General features: G+C 37.3%; 1 protein-coding gene across 10 annotated transcripts in view; it reads right to left on the reverse strand.

Moving 5' to 3' along the window:
• The window catches only part of PHC3 (polyhomeotic homolog 3), a 75099-nt gene extending 56244 nt beyond the window's left edge, over window positions 1-18855 (reverse strand). For 7 of the 10 annotated variants that reach the window (XM_045539644.1, XM_045539643.1, XM_045539641.1 and 4 more), the window contains exons 1-4: window positions 18813-18855; window positions 16401-16563; window positions 11878-12033; window positions 10635-10712 (exon numbers count right to left, since the gene is read on the reverse strand). In XM_045539644.1, the coding sequence (XP_045395600.1) occupies window positions 10635-10712; window positions 11878-12033; window positions 16401-16563; window positions 18813-18826 (411 nt within the window). In that variant the 5' untranslated portion in view covers window positions 18827-18855. Of the gene's footprint in view, window positions 1-10634; window positions 10713-11877; window positions 12034-16400; window positions 16564-18241; window positions 18353-18637 lie in introns of those variants that run through there. The other 3 variants (XM_045539638.1, XM_045539639.1, XM_045539640.1) reach the window with 3 other exon arrangements.
• Between the last annotated feature and the right edge of the window lie 3809 nt (window positions 18856-22664).

The following is a 22664-nucleotide window of genomic DNA, read 5'->3' on the forward strand; positions in this document are numbered from 1 at the left end:
AGAGTGAGACCCTGTCTCTACTAAAAATAGAAAGAAATTAGCCAAACAACTAAAAATAGAAAAAATTAGCCAGGCACGGTGGCACATGCCTGTAGTCCCAGCTACCTGAGAGGCTGTGGCAGGAGGATCGCTTGAGCCCAGGAGTTTGAGGTTGGTGTGAGCTAGCCTGACGCCATGGCACTCTAGCCCAGGCAAGAGAGTGAGACTCTGTCTCAAAAAAAAAAATTAAAAAAACAAAAAAGTGAGGGAGGCTTTTTTATATTAACAGGAAAAGAGTCAGAACATCCAAATGCAGTACATAATCCTTAATTAAATCCTGGATGAGAAGAAAAGACTATAAAAAGTATCTGGAGGACTACTAAAAGAATCTCTATATGGACCATATACTACCTAATATTATTGGGTCAATGTTAAATTTCTTAGGTGTGATAACGGTACTGTGGTTATGCAGGAGAATCCCCTTCTTAGGCTAAAGTACTTAAGACTACACTGTCATGATATCTACAACTTACTTTCAAATGGTCAGAAAATAGTGTATAGATAGGGAGATAGCAAATATGGCAAACAGCAATTGGTATCACTATATGAAGGGTATATATATGACAGTGTGCTGGTTAGCCTATTTTTTGTGGGTTTAAATGCACCCTCACACCCCAAAAAATGGAGGATAAAAGAAACAACATCAACGAAAACAATACATATATAAAGCAAAAAGAAAGAGAGAGGAAGGCACCACCTGCAACAAGATTATTTTATCACGCCGGGTGCAGTGGCTCACGCCTGTAATCCCAGCAACTCAGAAACTGAAGCGGGAGGATCACTTGAGGCCAGGAGTTCAAGACCAGCCTGGGCCACATAGTGAGACCCCATCTCTAAAAAAAAAATATTGAAGTAAAAAAAATTTTTTTAAAGGATTATGTTATCACATTTCTATAAGATCCAAAGAAGATGGGATGATACTGATGGAGGAAACAAAGAGAAGTAAGCTGTAGCACAGAATACAGAGGAAAAAGACCAGAGTGGATACAAATTCAGAGTTTACAGGCACGGAGGCAGAGGTTAGAAATGAGGCTGAAAATTGGAGGATTATCTAAAACAGACTCACAAGTCATAAAACAGACTCACCAGTCATAATCTAACCCTCTCCCACCTATAGCAATAGGCATTTAGACCTTTCAAAAGAAAAGACTCTTCTCTAAATAAGTCAAAGAACTGCCAGGGAAAAGGAAGGCTTCTGGAGTAGGTGCTTGTACCTTAAAGTAAAACCCTCCTTATTCTGAAACCGCCACTCCCCAGCCTGATGGCCAGCTCCCTACCTGCATATCTTCAACTCTAAACATGTCAAAGATATATCCTGGAAAGATATAGAAGCAGTCACCATCACTGCTATTCACATACACAAACACAGAAATTCCAACCAGCCTTTCCATTAAGGAGAGATCTACTGGGGACAGATCTACCTTCACAGCAGTGGAGGAAACACATCTTGATTAATCTACATAATCATTCACTCTTAATTATGAGCAGAAAACTAAGGACTTTAAGAGAAAATTGCTTTTTCTTATAAGAGAAAATGCAGCAGCATGAAAGAAAAAGACGAAGACAGTTCCTAGAAAATAAGTTATTCAGGAAACAGAGAAAAACTTGTTTTAAAATCTGACCAAGTGGCTGGGTATGGTGGCTCACACCTGTAATTCCAGCACATTGGGGAGGAGGGAGGATCACTTCACGCCAGTTCAAACCCAGCCTGGGCAACGCAGTGAGACCCTGTCTCTACAAAAAATTTAAAAACTAGCCAGGCATGGGGGCACACACCTATAGTCCCAGAGACTTGGGAGGCTGAGGAAGGAGGATTGGTTGAGCCCAGGAATTTGAGATTACAGTGACCTATGATCAGGCCACTGTACTCCAGCCTGGGTTACAAAGCAAGACTCTTAGGAAAAAAGAAAAAAAAAAAGTTCAAGGAAAGAGTTAAAAGAAAAAGTCAAGGAATCATCCCACAACAGAAAAAGTGGAAGAAATAAAGGCTCAATCCACAAAGACCAACATTCAACCAAGGAGCTCCAGAAAGAAAGAACAGAGAAAATAGAAGGAAATTAATTTTCCTGTACATTTTTTTAGTTTCACATACATGATCATTAAATACCTAGTTTTCACACTGAGAGGGCCCAACAAGTGTCCTGCACAATGACAACTACACACATCCTCATTAAATTCCAAGAAAACTAAAGAGAATAGGCAGAGTTAACAGATTCCTGAGAGAAAAAACCAGCAGTTATCCCATAATAATGATAATGAAACTAATACCAGTCTTTTCTTCAGTAATACTAAAATTTTGAAAACGATCTGTGCTTTCAAATTGCCTAAGAAAAATTATTTTCAGTGCAGAATTCATGCAAAAATTATTTAAAAGGTATGGGAAAGAATTTTCAGATCTGTAAGGATTCAGTTTACTTTCCACTTACCCTTTAGAAGAAAATTATAAGAAGATACTCCAGAAAAACAAAATTTTTATCATACTGTCCTTTGACTATTTACTTGTCTGTATACTCATACTCTAAAACTTTTGTTCACATTGAATCCTTGGCACCTAACACTGTGCCTGACACAAAGCAGGCACTCAATAAAAAACTACTGGCACAGATTATCCTCAGAAGTATAGCAGACTAACACAGAATCCCACATAGTAATGAATCCCTGAAACTAACCTCTGCTCTTTCTGGATCATGAGCCATGGTGAGATCTCTTCTCTGCAAACTCTATTTTTTAAAGCTCAGCCCAAGAAGCCTTCCCCAAATACAATCCCCAAAGATCTCTTCTGTTAACTCCTATGGTATTTATCACCTGATAATATACTGTTATATTATTTACTAACTGATATGTCTAGGCATAGTTCTTCAAATGAATATCACTGCCCCTGCAGGAAGGGAGTTTAACTCCTGTGTACCCCAGGGCAAGTAGCATAATGTTGGAAATGTATCTGCTAATCGGCAGACTGCCCATAACTGGCAAACAAAGAATCTCATCACTGAGGTCAGGATTAGACCCTCTTCCACAACCCAATTTCAGGCAATCAGAATATATTCCAAAATGATTCTCTGCATTGAAGATAATCCACTTGCAGTAATCAAGAACTAACATTAATATCATGAATTATAAATTCTAGTTGATGCTTGTAACTCCTACCAATTCATTTTTCAATAAATATTTATTATGTACCTACCATGTGAAAGGGCACATGTATTCTTATTATACCTATAAACTATTTAAGAAACCTTGACAAAATCTTAGATCTAAACCACTAGTCGTAAACTTTTTTTCAATAGAACCCTTTCTTCAAACATGATCTTATTCAGAACTCAAGATTTAAACAGATCACAGAACTGCTCTGACTGGCTAAAAATTTAAGGTAAGGCCCAGAGCCCAAATGTTCTTGGTCTGCTTAGGCTGCCATAAAATGCCATAAACTGGGTGAAAAATTTATTTCTCACAGTTCTAGAGGCTGGGAAGTCTAAAATCAAGGTGCTCAGATATTTAGTTTCTGGTGAGAACTTTCTTCCTGACTTGCAGACTGGCACCTTCCACTGTGTCCTCACCTGGTGGAGAGATTGTTCATGTCTTTTCCTCTTTAATAAGGACACCAGTTCTATCCGATTAGGTTTGTACTCTTATAGCCTCATTTAACTTTAATCATCTCCTTAAAGGCCCTATCTCTAATACAGTCACATGGGTTAGAATTTCAACATACGAATTTGGAGGGGACACAATTCAGTCCACGGCATCATTTATTGAACCTTCTCCTTGATCCAGATCCAGAGATATTTGGATGAAAAAAACTGAAAACATTTATTTAGATAGTCAACTTAATTTTACATAAAACTGGAATGCTCGGAGTTTTAACCTTGCCCTAAGTCACACTACCTACCAGTCACAGAATTTAAGACTATAACTCAGGTCCCTCATCTTCTCTATTCTACCAAACCCTCTCTCGTGATACACCACAAATAGTAATGAAGTCATCAGGTATTCCTCCGAATTGAATTTTCAATGAGGTGCATTAGACATCATCGATCACCAAACCTCCTATATAAACTCCAAACTCATATATCCAAACTCATATATCAATACTTACAGGTGGGTATCTAATACATATCACAAATTTAACATGTCCAAAATCAAACTCCTAATTTTCTTCTCCAATACCTCCCCTGGATACTCCATTCTTCCAGATGTTTGGGCCAAAATATTTGATTCCTTGCATCATTTATTCAATAGCACCAATATATCCTCTTACGGTTCTACTTTCATAACATATCCAAATTTCTGTAATAAAATGTTCAAGAAAAAAATATTCAAAATCTGGCTGACCACTTTTCCCCACCTCTCTACTATCACCATCATGGCCCAAATCGCCAATATTTCTTACTTGTATTATTACAAGAAGCACTGAACTCTATGATTCTGTCTTTGTACCCTACAACCTACTCTCAATATTGCAGTTAAGTTAAAACCAGTGTAAGATCATTTCACTGCACTACCAGAACAGCTCTCCAATCCAACTCATGCTGAGTAAAAACTAAAGGTCTTATTATCTCCTCATAATTAGGATTACAATTACCTCTCTCATGTCATCTCTAAACCACACTCCCACTCTCATTCCACTCCAGCCACACTGCCCGCCTTTCTGCTGTATGTCTGCCTCCCTTATCCTCTTTAAAAAGGCCACCTTTATTAACAAGACTTGCCCTGACAACCCTAATTAAAATGGTATATTACCCACCCCATTCCCCTTCCTTGCTTTATTTTTCTCAATAGCACTTATCTCCATCTAATGTATCATAAACTTGTTTAATGTTTGTCTATCTCTAGCTCCACGTGGACAGAGATCTTTGTTTGTTACCCTGTATCCCCAGCACCTAGAAGAGTATTTGGCATATATTAAATGCTCAATAAATATTTGATGACTGAATGAGTGAATAAAAGTCATAAAACTAACTGGCCTTCAAAAGCTCACATTGTCTAGCACTATAACTAGCAAGCTATTAAAAACAAGTTTCTTCCCTTTTTGACAGAATAGTACAGTGAATTAAAGTTAAAACATCAGGGATTAATGTAGTTCCAGGGCCAAAATGAAACAAGCAAAGGAAATGAGATACAAGTAGCCCTTGATGCATTTAGAAACTTACTATTTTAGTTTCTAGCCACATAATCCTTTCCAGCTGAAAATGTCCAAATATTTAGAAGTATATGTATACACACATACACATGCACACACACACACATATATATAGAATATGACAGCACTTCACTTACAGTAAAACAAAGTTAAGCATAGCCCTATTTACATTTATATGTAGAACTGCATAGTAATAAGATAGGAAAGCTTCACACAAAACTTTGTGAGGGCAAATGGAACTGTTGAATGGAGATAGTCACTTTTACTCTATATATTTGTATTGTTTCAGACAAGAGTTAATTCATTTTTTATTTAGGCAATATAAAAATTAACAAAATAAAGCTCTTTAACCTTCCTCAGAGACAACCACTGACAATAGTTTGTTGTAGTTGTGTATCATCACAGATTTTTTCTGCCTGCATAATCAAACAGATATATAGATAGAACTTTTTAAAAGTAAGTTAAATGACAAGAATTCTTCTTTCAGAAAGATGGAATAGACACACTTTTTCCTATTCCTCCTGCTAAGTACAATTAAAAACCCTGATGTTACATGTAAAATAAACATAAGTAAGATGACCCAAATAGTGAAGAAAACCAGACTGGCTAGAGACCTTGGGACCCAGTAAACAACATGGCGATGGGTCCCCTGGGTTGGTTGGTTGGTTTGTCTTTTTACCTCTTATAAGCCACACTTGGAACTGAAAATGTCAGCAACCCAAAAACACCACAGGCACAAACAAACAAAAGCCTGTTCTTTTTAGGCAAAGGACCAGGAAAGGGACAGCCTAGCAACACAGAAAACTTTTAGAGAACAATTGCTCTACTCCAGCCAAACACTATAGAAAAAACTGTGCCCCACCCCCCACACACACATGCTAAGAACTAGACTTCCACTCCATCAGACTGTAACGAACAACCCCAGTTCCTCCAATGGGCCAGTGGGTTAGTGTGGGGTCAGGTACCTATGGCCTTCTGATTTCAAGTTTATGCTTTTTTAACCACCAAATGAGGCAAAAAAAAAAAAAAAAAAAAGATTCCTCTTTCTTTACTGCACCCCTTTTAATACAAGGATTTGTTCTATAAAATTTGGATTCGGTCAAAAGGCTACACTCAAGGATCTGGAAGGCCACATGTGACCCCAAGGCCACAGACTCCCCACAAGTGGGAACCTGGATTTGTACCCCCATGTGGCAGTAAGGAGATGGCAGACCCTCCCATTCAGAAACCAGCCAAAACAAAAGGTTTAAATAATATAATACTAAAAATGTCCAGATTTCAAGCTAAAATCACTCATCATACCAAGAACCAGGAAAAACTCAAACAGAACAAAAAAGATAATAGGTACCAACATCAAGATGACAGAGATATTAGAACTGTCTGACAAAAATCTTAAAGCAGCCACCATAAAAATGCTTCAAATAAGCAATTATGAGCACACCTGAAACAAATGGAAAAAACAGTCTCAGCAAGGAAATAAAAGACATAAAGAAGAGCCAAATGGAAATTTTAGAACTGAAAAACTGAATAACCAAAATAAATAAGTTAAATGAGATCATACTATGCATTCTTACTTTTATCACTTACTACATAATGAAAACCCAAGTCTCTCTGTAGATATGTACACAGCATTTTTTAGTATCCCATTCTATACTACCATTTTATTATCATTTATTTAACTAATCCACAATAGACATTTATATTATTTATAATTTTTCATTATTACAAACCATGCATTTGGGCATAATTGTCTACATCTTTTTTTGTAAGAAAGCTCATTAATTTATTTCATATTGATTATATGCTGAAATGATGTGACTTTGGATGTAGATTAAATAAAATATATTATAAAAATCAATTTCACCTGTTTCCTTTTACTCACTAAATGTGGCTGTTAGAGAAATTTTAATGATATGTATAACTTGCATTATATTTCCATTGGATAGCTCTGGCCTTGCAGTACTCTCCAAAAGAACTTTCTGCAAGGATGGAAACGTTCTAGATCTGTGCTGTCCAATACAGTAGCCACTAGCCACACGTGGCTATTGGGCACTTGAAAAGTGGTTAGTGTGACTGAGGAAATGAATTTTAAATTTTATGTCATTTTAATCCATTTACATTTAAATAGTCACATGTGGGTATTGGCTAACATATTGGGCAATGCAGGTCAGCAGGTATGGGACCTGGTTACACTTGGAGCTCTGTGGCTTGGCTGCATCTTAGAATCACTCCGGAAGATTTTATTTTATTTTTTTTTATTTCAAAATATTAAGAGGGTACAAATGTTTTTGGTTACATGGATCGCTTCTGTAATGCCTGAGTCACAGATATAAGTGTGCCCATCACCCAAATAGTGTTGACTGTACCCATTAGGTAGGTTTTTGCCCCTCCCCTTATATCATTTTTATACCACCAAAAGTTAGAGTGCTATGTGAAATGGCATGCACATTTTAAACGGTCACATACATTGCCAAATAATCCTTCAGAAATGTTGTACCAACTTACATTCCCACTAACAGTGTGAGAATTTCCTACTTTTTCATATCCTTGCCAACAATGAGTATTGCTAAATGTTTTTCCTTGTTTTCTAATTTGACAGATCATTGTTATTTTTACATGTATTTCTTTCTTATTAATATGGTAAGTATATTTGCACGTGTCTAAAAGCCAAAAATAATCTTTCTTTTAAAAATTACCAATTAAGGTCTTTTGTGATTTCTCATTGTTTACCTTACTATAAAAGAACCTTTGGTATTTTAGAAATATTGGCCATTTGACATACATGATGCAAATATATTTTCTCCCATTTTGTTTTTTTAACTTTGCTTATGTTGTTTTTTTGACAGCAATAGAGTTTTTAATTGGTTTAAATTTCATTCCAGCAAATCAAATTTAACTAATCTTAACCCCATTAGTTGAAATACCGAAGACATAAACGTAAAGGCTTAGAACCAATTAGTTTTAGAGCCAATCATAAAATCACCACTCTCACTACTGATAACAGTTTACAATTAGTCGTCCTGTTCTAATTATGGAAAAGCAGAGGATGCTGACACTCACCAGTTGCCTAGTTGCCTATACATTCAATTAACAATAGTCGTCTCTCCAAACCACATACAGGTGGAGCATATCTTATCCAAAACACTTGGGACCTTTGAGTGCTACATCAGCACTCAAAAATCTCAGAGTTTAGAATATTTCAGATTTCAGATTTTTGGATTAGGGATACTCAATCTGTACACAGTTTCCCCCGGTTGTATAATTTGAACTTTTGACTCAATTTTTAAATAATATTCCATTTCCCCACTGGGATCCCACTCCTACTCTAAACCCCAAACTACTTGGCTGGTTACTTGACAGTCTATCTTGGAGCCCTTTGTTCTCTTAAAGGCTAGACCCTTCCACATGGCTTCACTGTTATCTGGAAAACTACCTCAAAATAACCAAAACTGTGCAAACTTCTAGACTACCACCTGATGCCTCATTAGTATCACTACCTAGAGATTTCTGTTAACATGTTCTGCCCCTCTTTTGGATATTGACTTAAATTTACTAAGCTGCCTTGGGCATTATATTAATAATTTGTACTGCTAGTCAACTCACTTAAGCAGTAGCTTACCCGGAGTAAATAAAACAAATGTGATGTATTATTCCTTTTTTTTAGTAGCCATCTGTTTCCTCTACTTAATTCTTTTCCCCACCAGCCATTCAAAGGTTCTGGAACACTTCATGGCACAATGCTATCTGGTTCAAGACAAGCAGCATTAACAATGTCATAAAAAATAACTTTTGTGAATGTCACAGATATAAAATCATAATTAGAGAAAACTGTTTAAAAGAATATCTTTTAATAATGTGAAGGAAAAAAATTCAAAAATCATATCTATATATATATACCCTAACATTATTCCAATATTTCACAGAATAAAGAATTTGTCTATAATTTCTCTGACTAGCCCACAAAATATTTACCACTCCTTTCCTTAACTACCATTGTATTAACTAAAGACATCTAACATCAATAACCATAACTACAGTATTAATGCTTAGAGCTAGATTACATGACTTAAATCTTTCATTTTCTTAGTCTAACATCAAGTCATAAGTAATTTTTTAAACTAATTTTGTTCATACTCCAGGATACTCTCATGATAAAAAAGAATTTTTTTAATTAAAAATGTCATACCAGTAGCCAAAAAAAAAAAACTATATGCTGACCACAGCATGTACTTAGCAAAGGTAAAGAAATACAGCACAAGTTCATGTTCAACTCCTTAATAACATACAAACTATATTCTATAGGAGTCAATTTTACAAAGTATCCAAGTATCCTTCCTGGATTAGGAAAAAAGGACATTATTAAATAACTCAACGGTTCTCAAACAGAGGCAATTATGTCCCCAAGGAGACATTTTTGCTTGAAACACTGGGAGAAGGAGGAGGGCCACAGCCTGCTATTATCTAGTAGGTAGAAGCTAGGGATGCTGCTAAACATTCTATAATGTACATGATATCCCCCCTACACAAAGAATTATCTGGCCCATAATGTTGATAGTAATGAGGTTGAGAAACCTGGGACAAATGATGAAATCTCAATATGAACTATATTGTATTAATGTTAGAGTTCCTAAATTTACTAATTTCCCTGTAGCCTCCTAAAACAATAACCTCATTATTAGGAAATACTCATCAGAGTACTTAAGAATAAAAGAGCATGTCTCAACTTACCCACAAATGATTCAGGAAAAAAAAGGATATATGAAGAGAGAAAGAATGAATGATAAAGCAATGGGGCAAAATGGTAACAGTTGGTAAATCTGAGTAGAAGGTATATCAAAGTTTTTTTATTCTTGCAATTTGAAATTATATCAAAATAAAAAGTTAAACAAGTATTACCATGCCTGTAAATTGCTTTTACCAGGGAAACTTTGTACAATTTCCCAGTATATATATGCAAGGTAGCAAAACAGCTTTCTTTTACTCCTTTCTCAAAATAAATTACCTTATCTTGAATAGATACTTGCAAATTTGATCCAGATAACTCAAGTAAGCTGAAAAGTATAAATTCTAAAATGTGAATTGCACAAAGCTAGAAATGCTTAAATGTGTACCAAGGACATGACATACTTTAGTATTTCATAGAAAATGCATGGCCAATATTCCTGCATTGTATATTTCAGGCTTTCAACACACACTGAAAACTGAAATCATTTAGAGTCACATAAAATGTGAACATAAGCAGTTGGAAAGGATGTATAAGAAACAATACAAAAAAATTTTTAAGATTGAGATTTTTATATTAGTTCTGAATTCTTGAACTTCATCATTCCTATTTCTAGGCCCTCATTATTTAAGTAGCATGCAAAAAATATACAAAAACAGTTGCATAAAGAGCAATAGTTTACTTCTGGAAAACAATATTATTTTTTTAAACCAGGAAAAAATTTAGGGCACTTACAGATGTCTGGGACATACTTGACTGTTGTGTGACACTTCCCGTGGGGGATGTCGATGGTCTTCCACTTGACAAACTTGCCTAAAATAATAAGATCTTTATAATACGTTGATAAAAACCTAAAGTTAAAAACTTTCCAGTACCATGATAATACAAACCCACAACAACAAATGTCAAAAGGTCTACGTATGAAACAACTCTCCTATGGTCAAGATGGCTTAAAGCTTTGGTCAAACAAAAGAAGAAAAGAGAAGGGGAGGGGAGGAGAGGGGAGGGGAGGGGAGGGGAGGGGAAAAGAGGCTGAATGGTGAAAACAGGGGACCCAAAGGATAATCTTACATTAGCTGCACTTACTGTCAGTTTCACTCTATAGGTCTCTGACATCTTTGAAGTGGAATCACCATTGCAAAATTATGAAAAAGAAACTAGAGCTACAGCAAGAGCCAGTGGGTTTCAGTTTCCTAACTCATATCATAATCACAATGTTATTTAAAATTACACTATTAAGAAGAAGCAACAGCTGGGAATCTGTTGGTAACAGAAATAAACCTTTATAAACCCTTTTCACTTTCAGGCAGCTGAGATTCTCCTCTGGTGAGATTTAAGATTAAATCTCACAGAGTTTTATTTAAATAGACAGTATAATAATAATACATCTATTTAAAACAAGCCTTTAATCATAAAATCATCCTGGTATCAGTAGGAAGAATATGACTGCATTTTAGAAAGACAGATATACATATTTTTGTATAGACAGTTTCTGGAGAGAAACATATTAAACTGTTACAGTGGCCACCTCTGAAAAGTGGGAAATAGTAGTGGAAAAGGAACATCTCTACTTTATTTCTCTCTTAACAACTTTATATTGTTTGACTTTTTTAATAAGTTACTTACATAATTAAAAAAAACCTTACTTTTGGTTAAAATATAAACATAATTCACATAATCCTAAGTATTCACTGTTGTACCTAGAATTTTATACCTAAAACCATGCCACTCGCATAGTATTTCTCCAAGTTGGATAAAAATCAGCGAGACAAAACGTAGCAACAGAGTAACATAAAAAATATATCCCTTTTTTTCCCCTCAACTTCTATTTGGCAGCCTATTAATATATTTCCTTTAGGAAAAATAATCACAGGACATCTGAGAACTCTGAAATAATATCCAATGTATTTATGTTCAGTAATTATCTGAGATAATATAAATTTTGGCCTCATAAATTCTTAATTTATTTCAGTCTCACCTGCACAGCAGCAAGGCTCTGAAGTTGGGAGCTGCTTAAATGCTGCTGCTGAAGAGCTGCAGTATGCAACATTAAGTGCTGCTGTTGAGCGGCATACATTTGCTGAAGGTACTGAGCAGCTGAGCTGGGGGGCCGATGCAATGCCTGTTGAATTACCTGTGATAAGTCAATTGAATCAATGTCAAACCATAATCTTAACCTTTACCTTAACCATAAAATGCAAGTATAAAAAAAGTAGCACTTTAAAATTTCACTATTTTAGTATACAATGTCATCAAGCTTATTAAAATCTTTCTCTCCCAGTTACATATCACTAGGATTCACTATTTGTACAAATTAAAACTCCACAGTAGACAATTCACAACAAAAGATCCAAATAAGCATTTGAAAAGATCTTCAATCTCGCTAGTAGTCAAAAAATGCACACATTAAAACAAGATACCATTTTTCAACTTTCACATGTTAAAGATTTAAAAGAATACTACTACTAACTGAGGAATAGATACGCTCATACTGTCAGAAAGAATTTAAGTTGGTCTAACCTTTTAGGATAAAACTTGGTAGAATTCAGGGCTTGGATAGAGAGAAATACTTTTATTAATACCATGCAGCCATTACCAATAGTAATGTAGATCATTGCTGTGCAATACAGTAGTCACTAGCCACAAGTGTCTACTGAGCACACGAGTTTTTAATTTTCAATTGAATTTTAATTAATTTTAATGTAAATAGCCACATGTAGCTAGTTGCTACTATAACACATGGCAGATATATAGATTTTTTTTAAGAAAAAATTCCCAAATATATCATTAGGTGAAAAAAGGTTACAAAATAGTGTATAGAATATGATACCATTTCTTTATTCAAATATTTGAAAGAATATGCAGGAAAACATTGAAAGATTACTAGTGGGTAGTAGATTATGGGTGATTTTTAGTTTCTGGTTTGTATTTTTCTTTTCTTCTGAGAAAGGGTCTCACTCTGCTGCCTGGGCTAGAGTGCACTGTCACAATCATAGCTTACTGCAACCTCAAATTCCTGGGCTCAAGCGATACCCCCCTCAGCCTTCGAGTAGCTAGAACTGTTGTCACCACACTGGGTTAATTTTTTTTTTAGAGAAAGGGGTCTCATTATGTTGCTCAAACTGGTCTTGAACTCCTGGCCTCAAGCGATCTTCATGCCTCGGCCTCCCAAAGTGCTAGGATTACAGGTGTGGGCCACCGCACGCGGCCTGCTTAGTGCTATTCTACAAATGTCTGAAAATCTTACAATGAGTAGGTATTATATTAAAAATCATATAAAACTTTTTTTTAATTTTAATTTTTTTTGAGACAGCGTCTCACTCTGTTGCCTGGGCTGGAGTGCCGTGGCATCAGCCTAGCTCACAGCAACCTCAAGCTCCTAGGCTCAAGCAATCCTCCTGCCTCAGCCTCCCAAGTAGCTGAGACTACAGGCATGGGCCACCATGCCTGGCTAATTTTTTCTATATATATTTTTAGTTGTCCAGCTAATTTCTTTCTATTTTTAGTAGAGACGGGGGACTCACTCTTGCTCAGGCTGGTCTCGAACTCTTGACCTCGAGTGATTCCCCGCCCACCCCCTGCCTCGGCCTCCCAGAGTGCTAGGATTACAGGCGTGCGTGAGCCACCATGCCCGGCCTAAAAATCATATAAAACTATAAAGCTATTTCTTTTTTAGAAAGTTACTCAATAATCTTTTTTTTTACTTTTTCTTCTTGGTAGAGATGGAGTCTCACTCTTGCTCAGGCTGGTCTCGAACTCCTGAGCTCGAGCAATCCTCCCATCTCGGCCTCCCAGAGTGCTAGGATTACAAGCGTCAGGCACTGCGCCTGGCCAATCATTTTTAAATGTTGTAAAAATGTTTGATATCTTGTATTGTTTCAACATAGAATAATACTATTCCTACTTAAAAAAATTGCTAAAAAAGTATTAATTACTGTGAATATTGATTAGTAAAATGCAAAATATGAACCTGAACTTCATAAATGTAGAATAGTATTCTAATAATACAAAAGAAAAATACTATACTTGTCCAAAAGTTAAGTCAGACTACATCAGTCCTATACAACCACATCCTAAAATCACATCATACAACATTGTTTAACTCTGAAACAGCTTAGAATCCTAATCTCAGTATCAAACCACAGTTTTCAAAGAGCTAAAGGAGTAACAGAGCCATAATTCTACATAGCTTGAGGATCTAAGTCAGGACATCTTGAGCTACAAAGTCATGAATCCCTTTATCCGAATTTCAAGAAAGTACACGTGCTGTGTACTTTCATGTGCTCATATCTCATCTCTCCAACTATAGATTGCTATGCCTGCTACAAATTCCTGTCACAAAATCAATGTGGGCAGGGAACTATAGATCAGCATGAAGTGATTTAGAATTACAATATGTCTTTTTTGGTCAGATTAATCTGTATATGTTCTTCTAATTCCATAGCAAAATTCTAAAATCAAACTGAGATAATAATCTATTTGACACATATTTTTATCATAGTGCAGTGATTTTGTTGTTAGCACAGTCTTTCATTAGCACTCAATGCTATACTCATGGCATTGAGTAAATACAAGTTAAGGTACAGCACATTGTTCTTATTTTGTTCCTCTACAGGAACAAGGAGAGTGAAGAGAATTCACAGGACTGAAAAAGAAAGCTGGAAGATTAAAAAACAACTTACGTAGTTCAATAAATATTGATTTAACTGAATTTTAGGAAAAGCAACTCTGTGTCTCATAAGAACTAGAGTTACTGCTATTTGTGAGCTATATCTACATCTATATATCTCCAGTACCTTTACTTTTTATTAACACAGCCAGGTTAAGTGAACACTAGAGAACAAAATGGCATATTAAAATATTACATCATCTGTATGCTCAAAGATCTACTCTTCCCCTGTATCCCTTGCCTCGGAGAAAGGTGAAAAACATTAAAAGCACACTCTGCATTTTAGTGAATTTCTGCTGAAATGGCTGGATCTGCAGCAGTTCTGATTCCACTCTGCAATGACTTCAGAAAACTAAATCCTAAACCATAAAACAGTTAAATAGTCATTATACTGGGATATTCACCCTAGAAAAATGGAGCAGAGGGAAGACTATACACAAACATTTAAGTTGTTTTTAGGGTAGAATGCAATTATGAAGATTACAGAAAAAGAAATCAGTATAATAGAAATAATAACTCACAGAGAGGTTAAGGGCATAAGCTCTGAAGTCAGAGAACTAGGTATGCGTATTTGGGAAAGTCATTTAGCCTATTTAAAACATTTGTTTTCCTGTTTGTAAAATGGAAATAAGAATAGTATCTACTTCACAGAGAAATGGTGATGATTAAATGAGATAATTCACGTAAAGCATTTATCAAATGTTTGGCACATAGCAATTATTCAATAGGTATTAGCTATTATTATTTATTGGAAACCTGTAATGTGCCCCACACAGTTCTGGATACTTCAATTAATCCTCACAGTAATGAAAGAAGGAGGTAGTCTCATTTTCATTTTACAGTTTCCTGAAGTGAGGAGATTATGCCTCTCACCCAAGGCTACATAGCTCCTAAATATAACAAAAATGGCATTCAAACAAACAGCACACCAGACTGCAAGGCTCATCTCCTTTATATACAATATCATATTGCCCCAACCTCCATTATCATAAAGGCTAACTAAACTTTACTTTCTTGACTAAGTGACTGAGCTTAAGACTTTTCCTGGTTAAATATTCCCTTTTCCCTCTGCCCCTAAGAGCTTTAGAATGAATCCTCTTGCTTAGAGTTCTTAGGTCACCTGAGTTTAAAATGAACCTCTTAACACATCTACAGATCTGACCAGATGTCTCTAAGTCTGTATTTTGGGTTCCAATATAAAATACAAAAACCTAGAGTCATGCTGGATGTTGGGGCTCTAGGTTGAGTATCTTCACATTGTAGTAACACCTGGAGACCTTCCAATAATCATTTCCCTGACACACAGTCTTATAAGCTACATGCTGAAAAATGGAAGCCCTTTCAATAGTATGATTATTAAATAACTTTGTTGGCTGTTACTGTGGTTTAAATGTGTCCCCTAAAAAGCATGTGATGGAAACTTAATCTCCTGTTTTAAGAGGTAGGACCCTTGAGAGGCGATTAGGCCTTGAGGGTTCCACCCACATGAATGGATTAATGGAGATTATAAAAAGGCTTGAAGCTTCAAATTTGATTTCTTGCTCTCTTGCCTTCTGCCATGGAAGGTTACAGCAAAAAGGCCCTCATGAGACACTGGCACCTTCATATTAGACTCCTCAGCCTCCAGAACTGTGAGAAATAATTTCTTTTCTTTATCAATTACCCAGTCTGTGGTATTCTGTTATCCAACACAAAATGGACTAAGACAGTTGTTTCAATTATTAATAATTCTAACTGTACATTCCAGGTTATGAAACAATATATGGATCTGACTTGAGCAAAAAGTAACGAGATCCTAAGCTTTAGCCTACTCATCATTATAGCTGAAATACCTGTACAGCATGTCGGTCTGAACCACTGTAAACAGAGATCTGTGGTTGTTGCATTCGAGAGGAGGAAGTGGTAATGGTGGTGGTGGTGGTGCTGCTGGTTGTTGTTGACACAGATGTTCCAGGGTTTGGTTCGCTATCCATAGCTGTACTGTGGTCCTTAAATCTAGTAGATAACACAAAGGGTCTGTATTGGTAAAAGTATTCCCATGCGAGCTTTAAAGAATATTCATTCCAAAGAAATAATCAGCAATAGTCTAATAAACTATCTAGGTGAGAATAAAAATTTAAGCAATATCAGAGTACTTCAAAATATTTCTTTACATTCTTTTGACTATACTAATTACAAATTAAAGTTATTCTTATCTATACATTAAAATAGAATGCCTAAAGACTTTTGTTAACTTGCTTGGTTTTGGTCATCTTACACACTTTACTTAAAAATAAGTCACCTTAAAATATGTTAATAAAAAAATAATTTTTTAACTTGCACTGGCTTTTCCCCTAATTAGTCTACAAAATTGTCCTTACTACTTCTAATAATTAAGTTGTACTTATGAGCAGATTACTCTGCGGAAACAGAGAAGCAATTGACAGCAACTTCCCACAACCTTACAAAATCTCTTTTTCACAAAGAATTGCTCCAAATTTTTAAAACAGCATAATTATGTCACTTTCCTCATGTATGGACAATAAAGTACATTTTGGTACCAGACTTTCTGATCTTTTCCCTCTAATATTACAATCTTACTTCACTTGTGTTGTAGTACAAAATTCCACTGAATACAGAATCTGTTTGTGCATAAATTCAAACATTTTTAGTCAATTGTAAGGGCCTTAATATTGTTAGAAACCAGAACAGTAGTTTTTGTAGGGTCAGATATGTACCACAATGGTGAAAAGCACACTTGAGATACTGGTTTTATCTGCTTTTTCTTATCATTCTTTTCTTCTGAGAAACAAAATCCCACCCACTTCACATTAGCAGCATTGACAAGAATGTAACAAGAACACTTTCTATTTCACTAAAAAACAAAGGAATTTGGCACTAATTGCATACACATAAACTATTCCCGTAAGGTTTCTTTTATGTACAAATTTTCTTTGTTCTATAGCACATATGTAAACAGTATTTATATGTTCTGAGGAACCAAGGTTTAAAAAAAACCCTCCATTTAATAAGAGGAAAACTGAAAGGAAAAATGTGAGGGGTTGGGAACTGACTCCTCACTTCTTTTGATTAGTAAATGATTCATACATTTTTATGCTTCTCTGGTATTTTTTTTCAAGCTGCCCTCCAATCATCAAATCGCAGCATTATATGGTAACTGTTCAACATTATACAGAATTAGTAGTATATAAGGTAAACTTTTTACCAAACTACTGCCTGTCACAACACTTCTGTGCTACGTACCAGTGATATGCAAAAGATCAGCCTTAATTGTGGTCTTTTAAAAGTGTAATCCTGCTCAATCAAGCGCCCAAACTCAAACACTATGGTAAACACTTCTAACTATTAACCAAAAATGGTCACAGAGAATCCAAATTCTAGGCATAAGTCTAAACATTGGTGCAGGAAACTGGCCAAACCATCGCATTACATTTTGAGGCCTGGTACAAAAGAACAATTTTAGTACTCCATCGTCTACGCATATTAATACCTCCAAAATACAGCCAGCAGTTCTGGTGCACAAGAGGCCTACCCAGGAAACAGTAAGTTTTAGAGTCGCTAACTAAGCATACCATCACACCGACACCCAAGAATGTGGCCCTCTTGGAAAGCATCAACACTGCAGCCACACACTCAAGGAAAGACCTCCCTTCCTGGGTGTTTTCCGCCTCACCGGAGCCGTAGCAGCCCCCGCCGCTGCAAGGCCCGCGCTGGGGCAGCTCCTCCAGCCCTCCCGCGGGAGGGCAGCGGGCAGCCCCACGTCTCCGTTTCTCCCGCTGAGGAGGAGTTGGGTGGCGCCTGGACAGGAAGGAGGGGAGGGCGAAGGAGGCCCGACAGTGCCCGCCCTGCCCTCCCCAGCCCCCGCGGGCCCCCAAGCGATCAGCCGTAATAAGCCTGCCCGCGGGGCCCACTTGCAGGAATGACAGCGCCTGGGGAGCCAACCGAGGATCGTTTTCCAGAAGGCCCTAGCGGCCGGGGTCCCAGGGGTGACCCTGCCCGCAGGGCCCCGCCAATCTGGGACCTGACGGCGGAAGGAACGCTCCCGCCAGGAGGGTAACTGAACCCTTACAGTTCGTCTCCGCCCCCTGATACGGGCCGAACGGGCTCCTCCACGATAAGGTGACTCTCGAATCTCCCTTTGCCCGCAGTGACCACGAAAGAGCCCTGAGCTCTCCCCGTGGGGAACGTGTCGCTGCCCTCACTCGCCCCCGGGTTTCGACATCAGTCACCAGCAAGTCACTCACTCCGCTTCCGCCATCTTCTCTCCTCCATCACTGACAGGGGCTGCGCATGCGCCCCCCGGCGGGTAGCGGAGGGGCGGAGTCCGCTCAGCCCCGGGCGCTTGAGGTCACGTGGGATCCTCTGCTTCCAAACCCACTCCCATCAGCGGCCCTGCTCTCTCTGGGAAAGGACCAGATTGCCGCAGCTTAGATACCGGTGTTTCTTCTCCAACCTCTCGCTTTCTCTTACCCAAGGTCTTCTTCCTCCTGGGGAGGGGTCTGTAACAAAGAGATAAAAAGCTCTGCTTAGACTGTTAAATTAAAATTTTGATCCTTGCTCACGGTTGGCCTGAAAAAAAATTTTTTTTCTAAAATATACTAAGTGTATCTAAAATATACTAAAGCCTATGCAAACTGCGGAGTGGTTTGAAACAAAATACCCTCGAAGATTGGATATTGGATGCTGAGGTCTCAGAGGGAAAGGAAATGTAGTACTGCTGGCTGCAGAGCTTGTTGTCTGGGTGCATTGGAGTTTGGGGGCCCCAACCAGTGGTCCCTCTCTCCAGCTCAAAGGTGGTGGTCGGGTGCGGGTGAATGGGTGGCTAAGGAATCATCTTGGTTACCCTGGGCATATCATTTATGTCTTTGATATGAATTTACTGAGCACCTAGTGGGGATTGCAGGCTTAAACACCACAGGGAACAAGCAGGAACAGCCACCAGTTTGCTAGTGTCATTTACTATGTGCCAACTGCTCTGAGGTGGGGTGAGACAAACATATGAAGATGAGTGTAATTATAAATATAAATATGACATATTTATTTGTTTATACTCCAAGAAGACTTTATCTGGGGAGTGGAGTGGGTTTTATGGACATTTGCATGCAGTGTAAGAAATGTTCTAAAACATCTGTTAAGTGCTTTGGAAACTTTAAAGTTCTAGGAATAACAAATCTTTACTGCCCTTCACAGAAAAAAAGGATACTGACCATAAATTATGTCTCTTTTTGCATTTCGTAGGATAGTGGGGTCACACTAATTTCAAGAACTATGGAATGAAGTATTGATATAAATTCGGTAAAAAGGAAACTGACCATAAACGATATCTCTTTTTCATTTCACAAGACAGTGGGGTCACACTAATTTCAAGAACTGAGAAATGAAATATTGGTATGAATCCATCTTAAAATGTAGTGTGATCTAATAAAAAGTATACTTAATCTTAGAAATCCTGTGTTCTAGAATATGCCTAAGGGACAGAAAAGAACACTTCCTATATAAACTTAACTTGTCTTTTCCCATCTGATAACATCAGTTTTTTTAACCTTATTTTCCCAGCTGATAGCAGTGTCCTTCCTACTACTCCTAGAACTCATTGAGAAAGTCTCCTTTGAAGTCTCTGAAGATGTTTAAAGGTAAGATATGACTACTTTTTCTTTCTTTCTGACTTGCTTATATGATATCATTGTCATTCACCTCTCAAGAATCAACTGCCCGCTGCTATTGCTGAAATTTTGTTTAGAAAAACAAAAGTGAAGGAAACAAAGTCTTAAACCTAAAGACAGAAAATGCATAATTCAAAGCGAGTATTTGAAATAAATAGGCCAAAATTGTTCCTTTTCATCCTTCTTTTCCTTGAACATTTAAGACCTATATCCCTAATGTCATCTCATACAGATTGGCTTTAAACATGAGAACATTTGTTAGGTAAAATCAGATCAGTATTGCTTTTTAAAAACATTTCAAAACTCGTTATTTATTATAGCAGCTAACACTTGTATAGCCTTTCATTAAGTGCAGAGCATCTCTACAAAGCCCATTTACACAAAACTCATTTGTTGATCTTCACAATAACTCTGTGATATAGTTATCTTCATTCTCATTTAGCACAGAATTATAGTGAGCCTCAAGGTAATTAAGTGTCTATGGTGACTGCTGGCATATACCAGAAGTGGACTTCTAATTTGTTTCCATCTCCAAATCCAAGTTTTCTTCACTTTTATTCAGCAAGTCACTATATAAAACATCAAAGGAGACAAAGTATAATGAAGGACTACTCTCAAGAAACTTCCCATCATTTATCTGATCAAACAGAAGGAAATATTTTGCCTCTTTGTCATTTCCTAAGGAAAAGATTTATATGGTATCCTAGCAGGTTGAACTTTCTCAAGTTTGCAGGACCCATTACCTTGGAGAAGTGCTAGGATCCTATTTGATTTTAGAAAACTCCCTCTAGCTTTGTGAAGGATGGATTGGAAGAAAGTGAAACTGGCAGTGAAACTAGTTGGGAAACTGTGCATTAATCCCTAGAGAAATGATAAAGAATGGAAGGGAGGGCTAAATTAAAATTTGAGCACATTTCAAGTACTCAATAGGACCACATGGCTAGTGGCTACTAGATTGGACAGTACAGAGAAGAGTATTTGTGACAGACACTGTGATGGTTCACAAAGCCTAACATATTTACTATCTGGCCCTTTACAAAAAATGTTTGCTGACTCCTATTCTAGATCACTGATAACCCTGCCCCATGTCCTTTCAGAGTAGTTAACATAGCACATATGCTGTCCTGGGCCCTAACTGGACTGTGATTGCTTTCATAGACTCCCATGTAGTTAAGACAAAAAGTCCAGCACACCCACATTTAAGTATTGGGCTCACTCCTTTGCCAAATGAGCCACCTTGGGCAAGTTTTTTAACTGATTCAAGTTTTACTTTATAATGTGAAAAAAGAGGGGACAATAATACCTAGCAAGATTGTTGTAAAGTCTGAAAAAGTCTTCTTCTTCTTTAGCTTTTTATCAAGGTCTTCATTAGATTTGCTCAATAAATGCTATTGAACATGCCTAATAGACAATTACTTTAAATTCTTATAAATGGAATGAAGACTTGAATATTTAGATGAATGAGACATAAAATTTCAGTTTATCCTGTAAATTGGAATGACATAATATATAGGCTTGCTTTTTTTTTTGAAAGTAATATGGTAAAACCAAATACTTTTACTAAACCAAATAATATTGAAACTGAAAATATAATCTCTAGTCCTGCCACCTCTCACCTACTCTTGCAGTGGTCAGTATGTTAATCATATGTTTATCAATCTTATCTTCGCCTGTACACCTGTGTAGGCAGCAGTGTCTGCTGTATCTCTCCAGCTGCTGAAGAGTGGAAAAACAGGTCATTAAATCTGGAAGGGACCTTAGAATTCATGTGACTTGTGCTGAGGGAGGACCCATGGTAAAAGTAGAATTTGAACTCTGACCTTCTATTATCCCCCCAGTCCAGAATTTTTTGCTGTGTGCCACAAGGTCAAGTGTGTAAGTGCTCAATAAACACTTAAAGAGGCTCTATGCTCTTATTTCCATTCTGCTTTTATGCTTAGTGTTTGCGTAGCATCGTGGTAGCCTAGGAGAGTTGTTATAAGCAGGGCTTTGGAATCCAACAAAGTAAGACTTGAATCCTGGCTCTGCCTCGCACTAGCTCTGTGACCTCTTACAATCCTGCTAGCTCCACCTACAAGATATAACCTCATCTCTGGCCACACCACAATAAACATGCATGAATTCACCAAAATACAAATTAAGTGTGACACTTCTCACCACCTCCATCATTATCAGCCTAGGCCAAGGTACCATCTCTTTCCTGGACCACAGCAATAGGCCCCTGACAGGCCACCCTGCTTCTATTCTTATTCTCTATAGTCTGTTCTCCACAGAGCAGCCTAAGAAATGTAAACCAAATGGCGTCACTATCCTGCTCAAACCCCCAGTGGGTTCCCATCACACTAGCACAGAGCCCCAGTTCTGACCAAGGGCGTTTAGGGCCCTCTGTGATTTTCCCTTGCTCATTCTGTTCCAGCCACACTGGCCTCCTAA

This window comes from Lemur catta, chromosome 1 (genome assembly GCF_020740605.2).
Source record: "Lemur catta isolate mLemCat1 chromosome 1, mLemCat1.pri, whole genome shotgun sequence".
NCBI lineage: Eukaryota > Metazoa > Chordata > Mammalia > Primates > Lemuridae > Lemur > Lemur catta.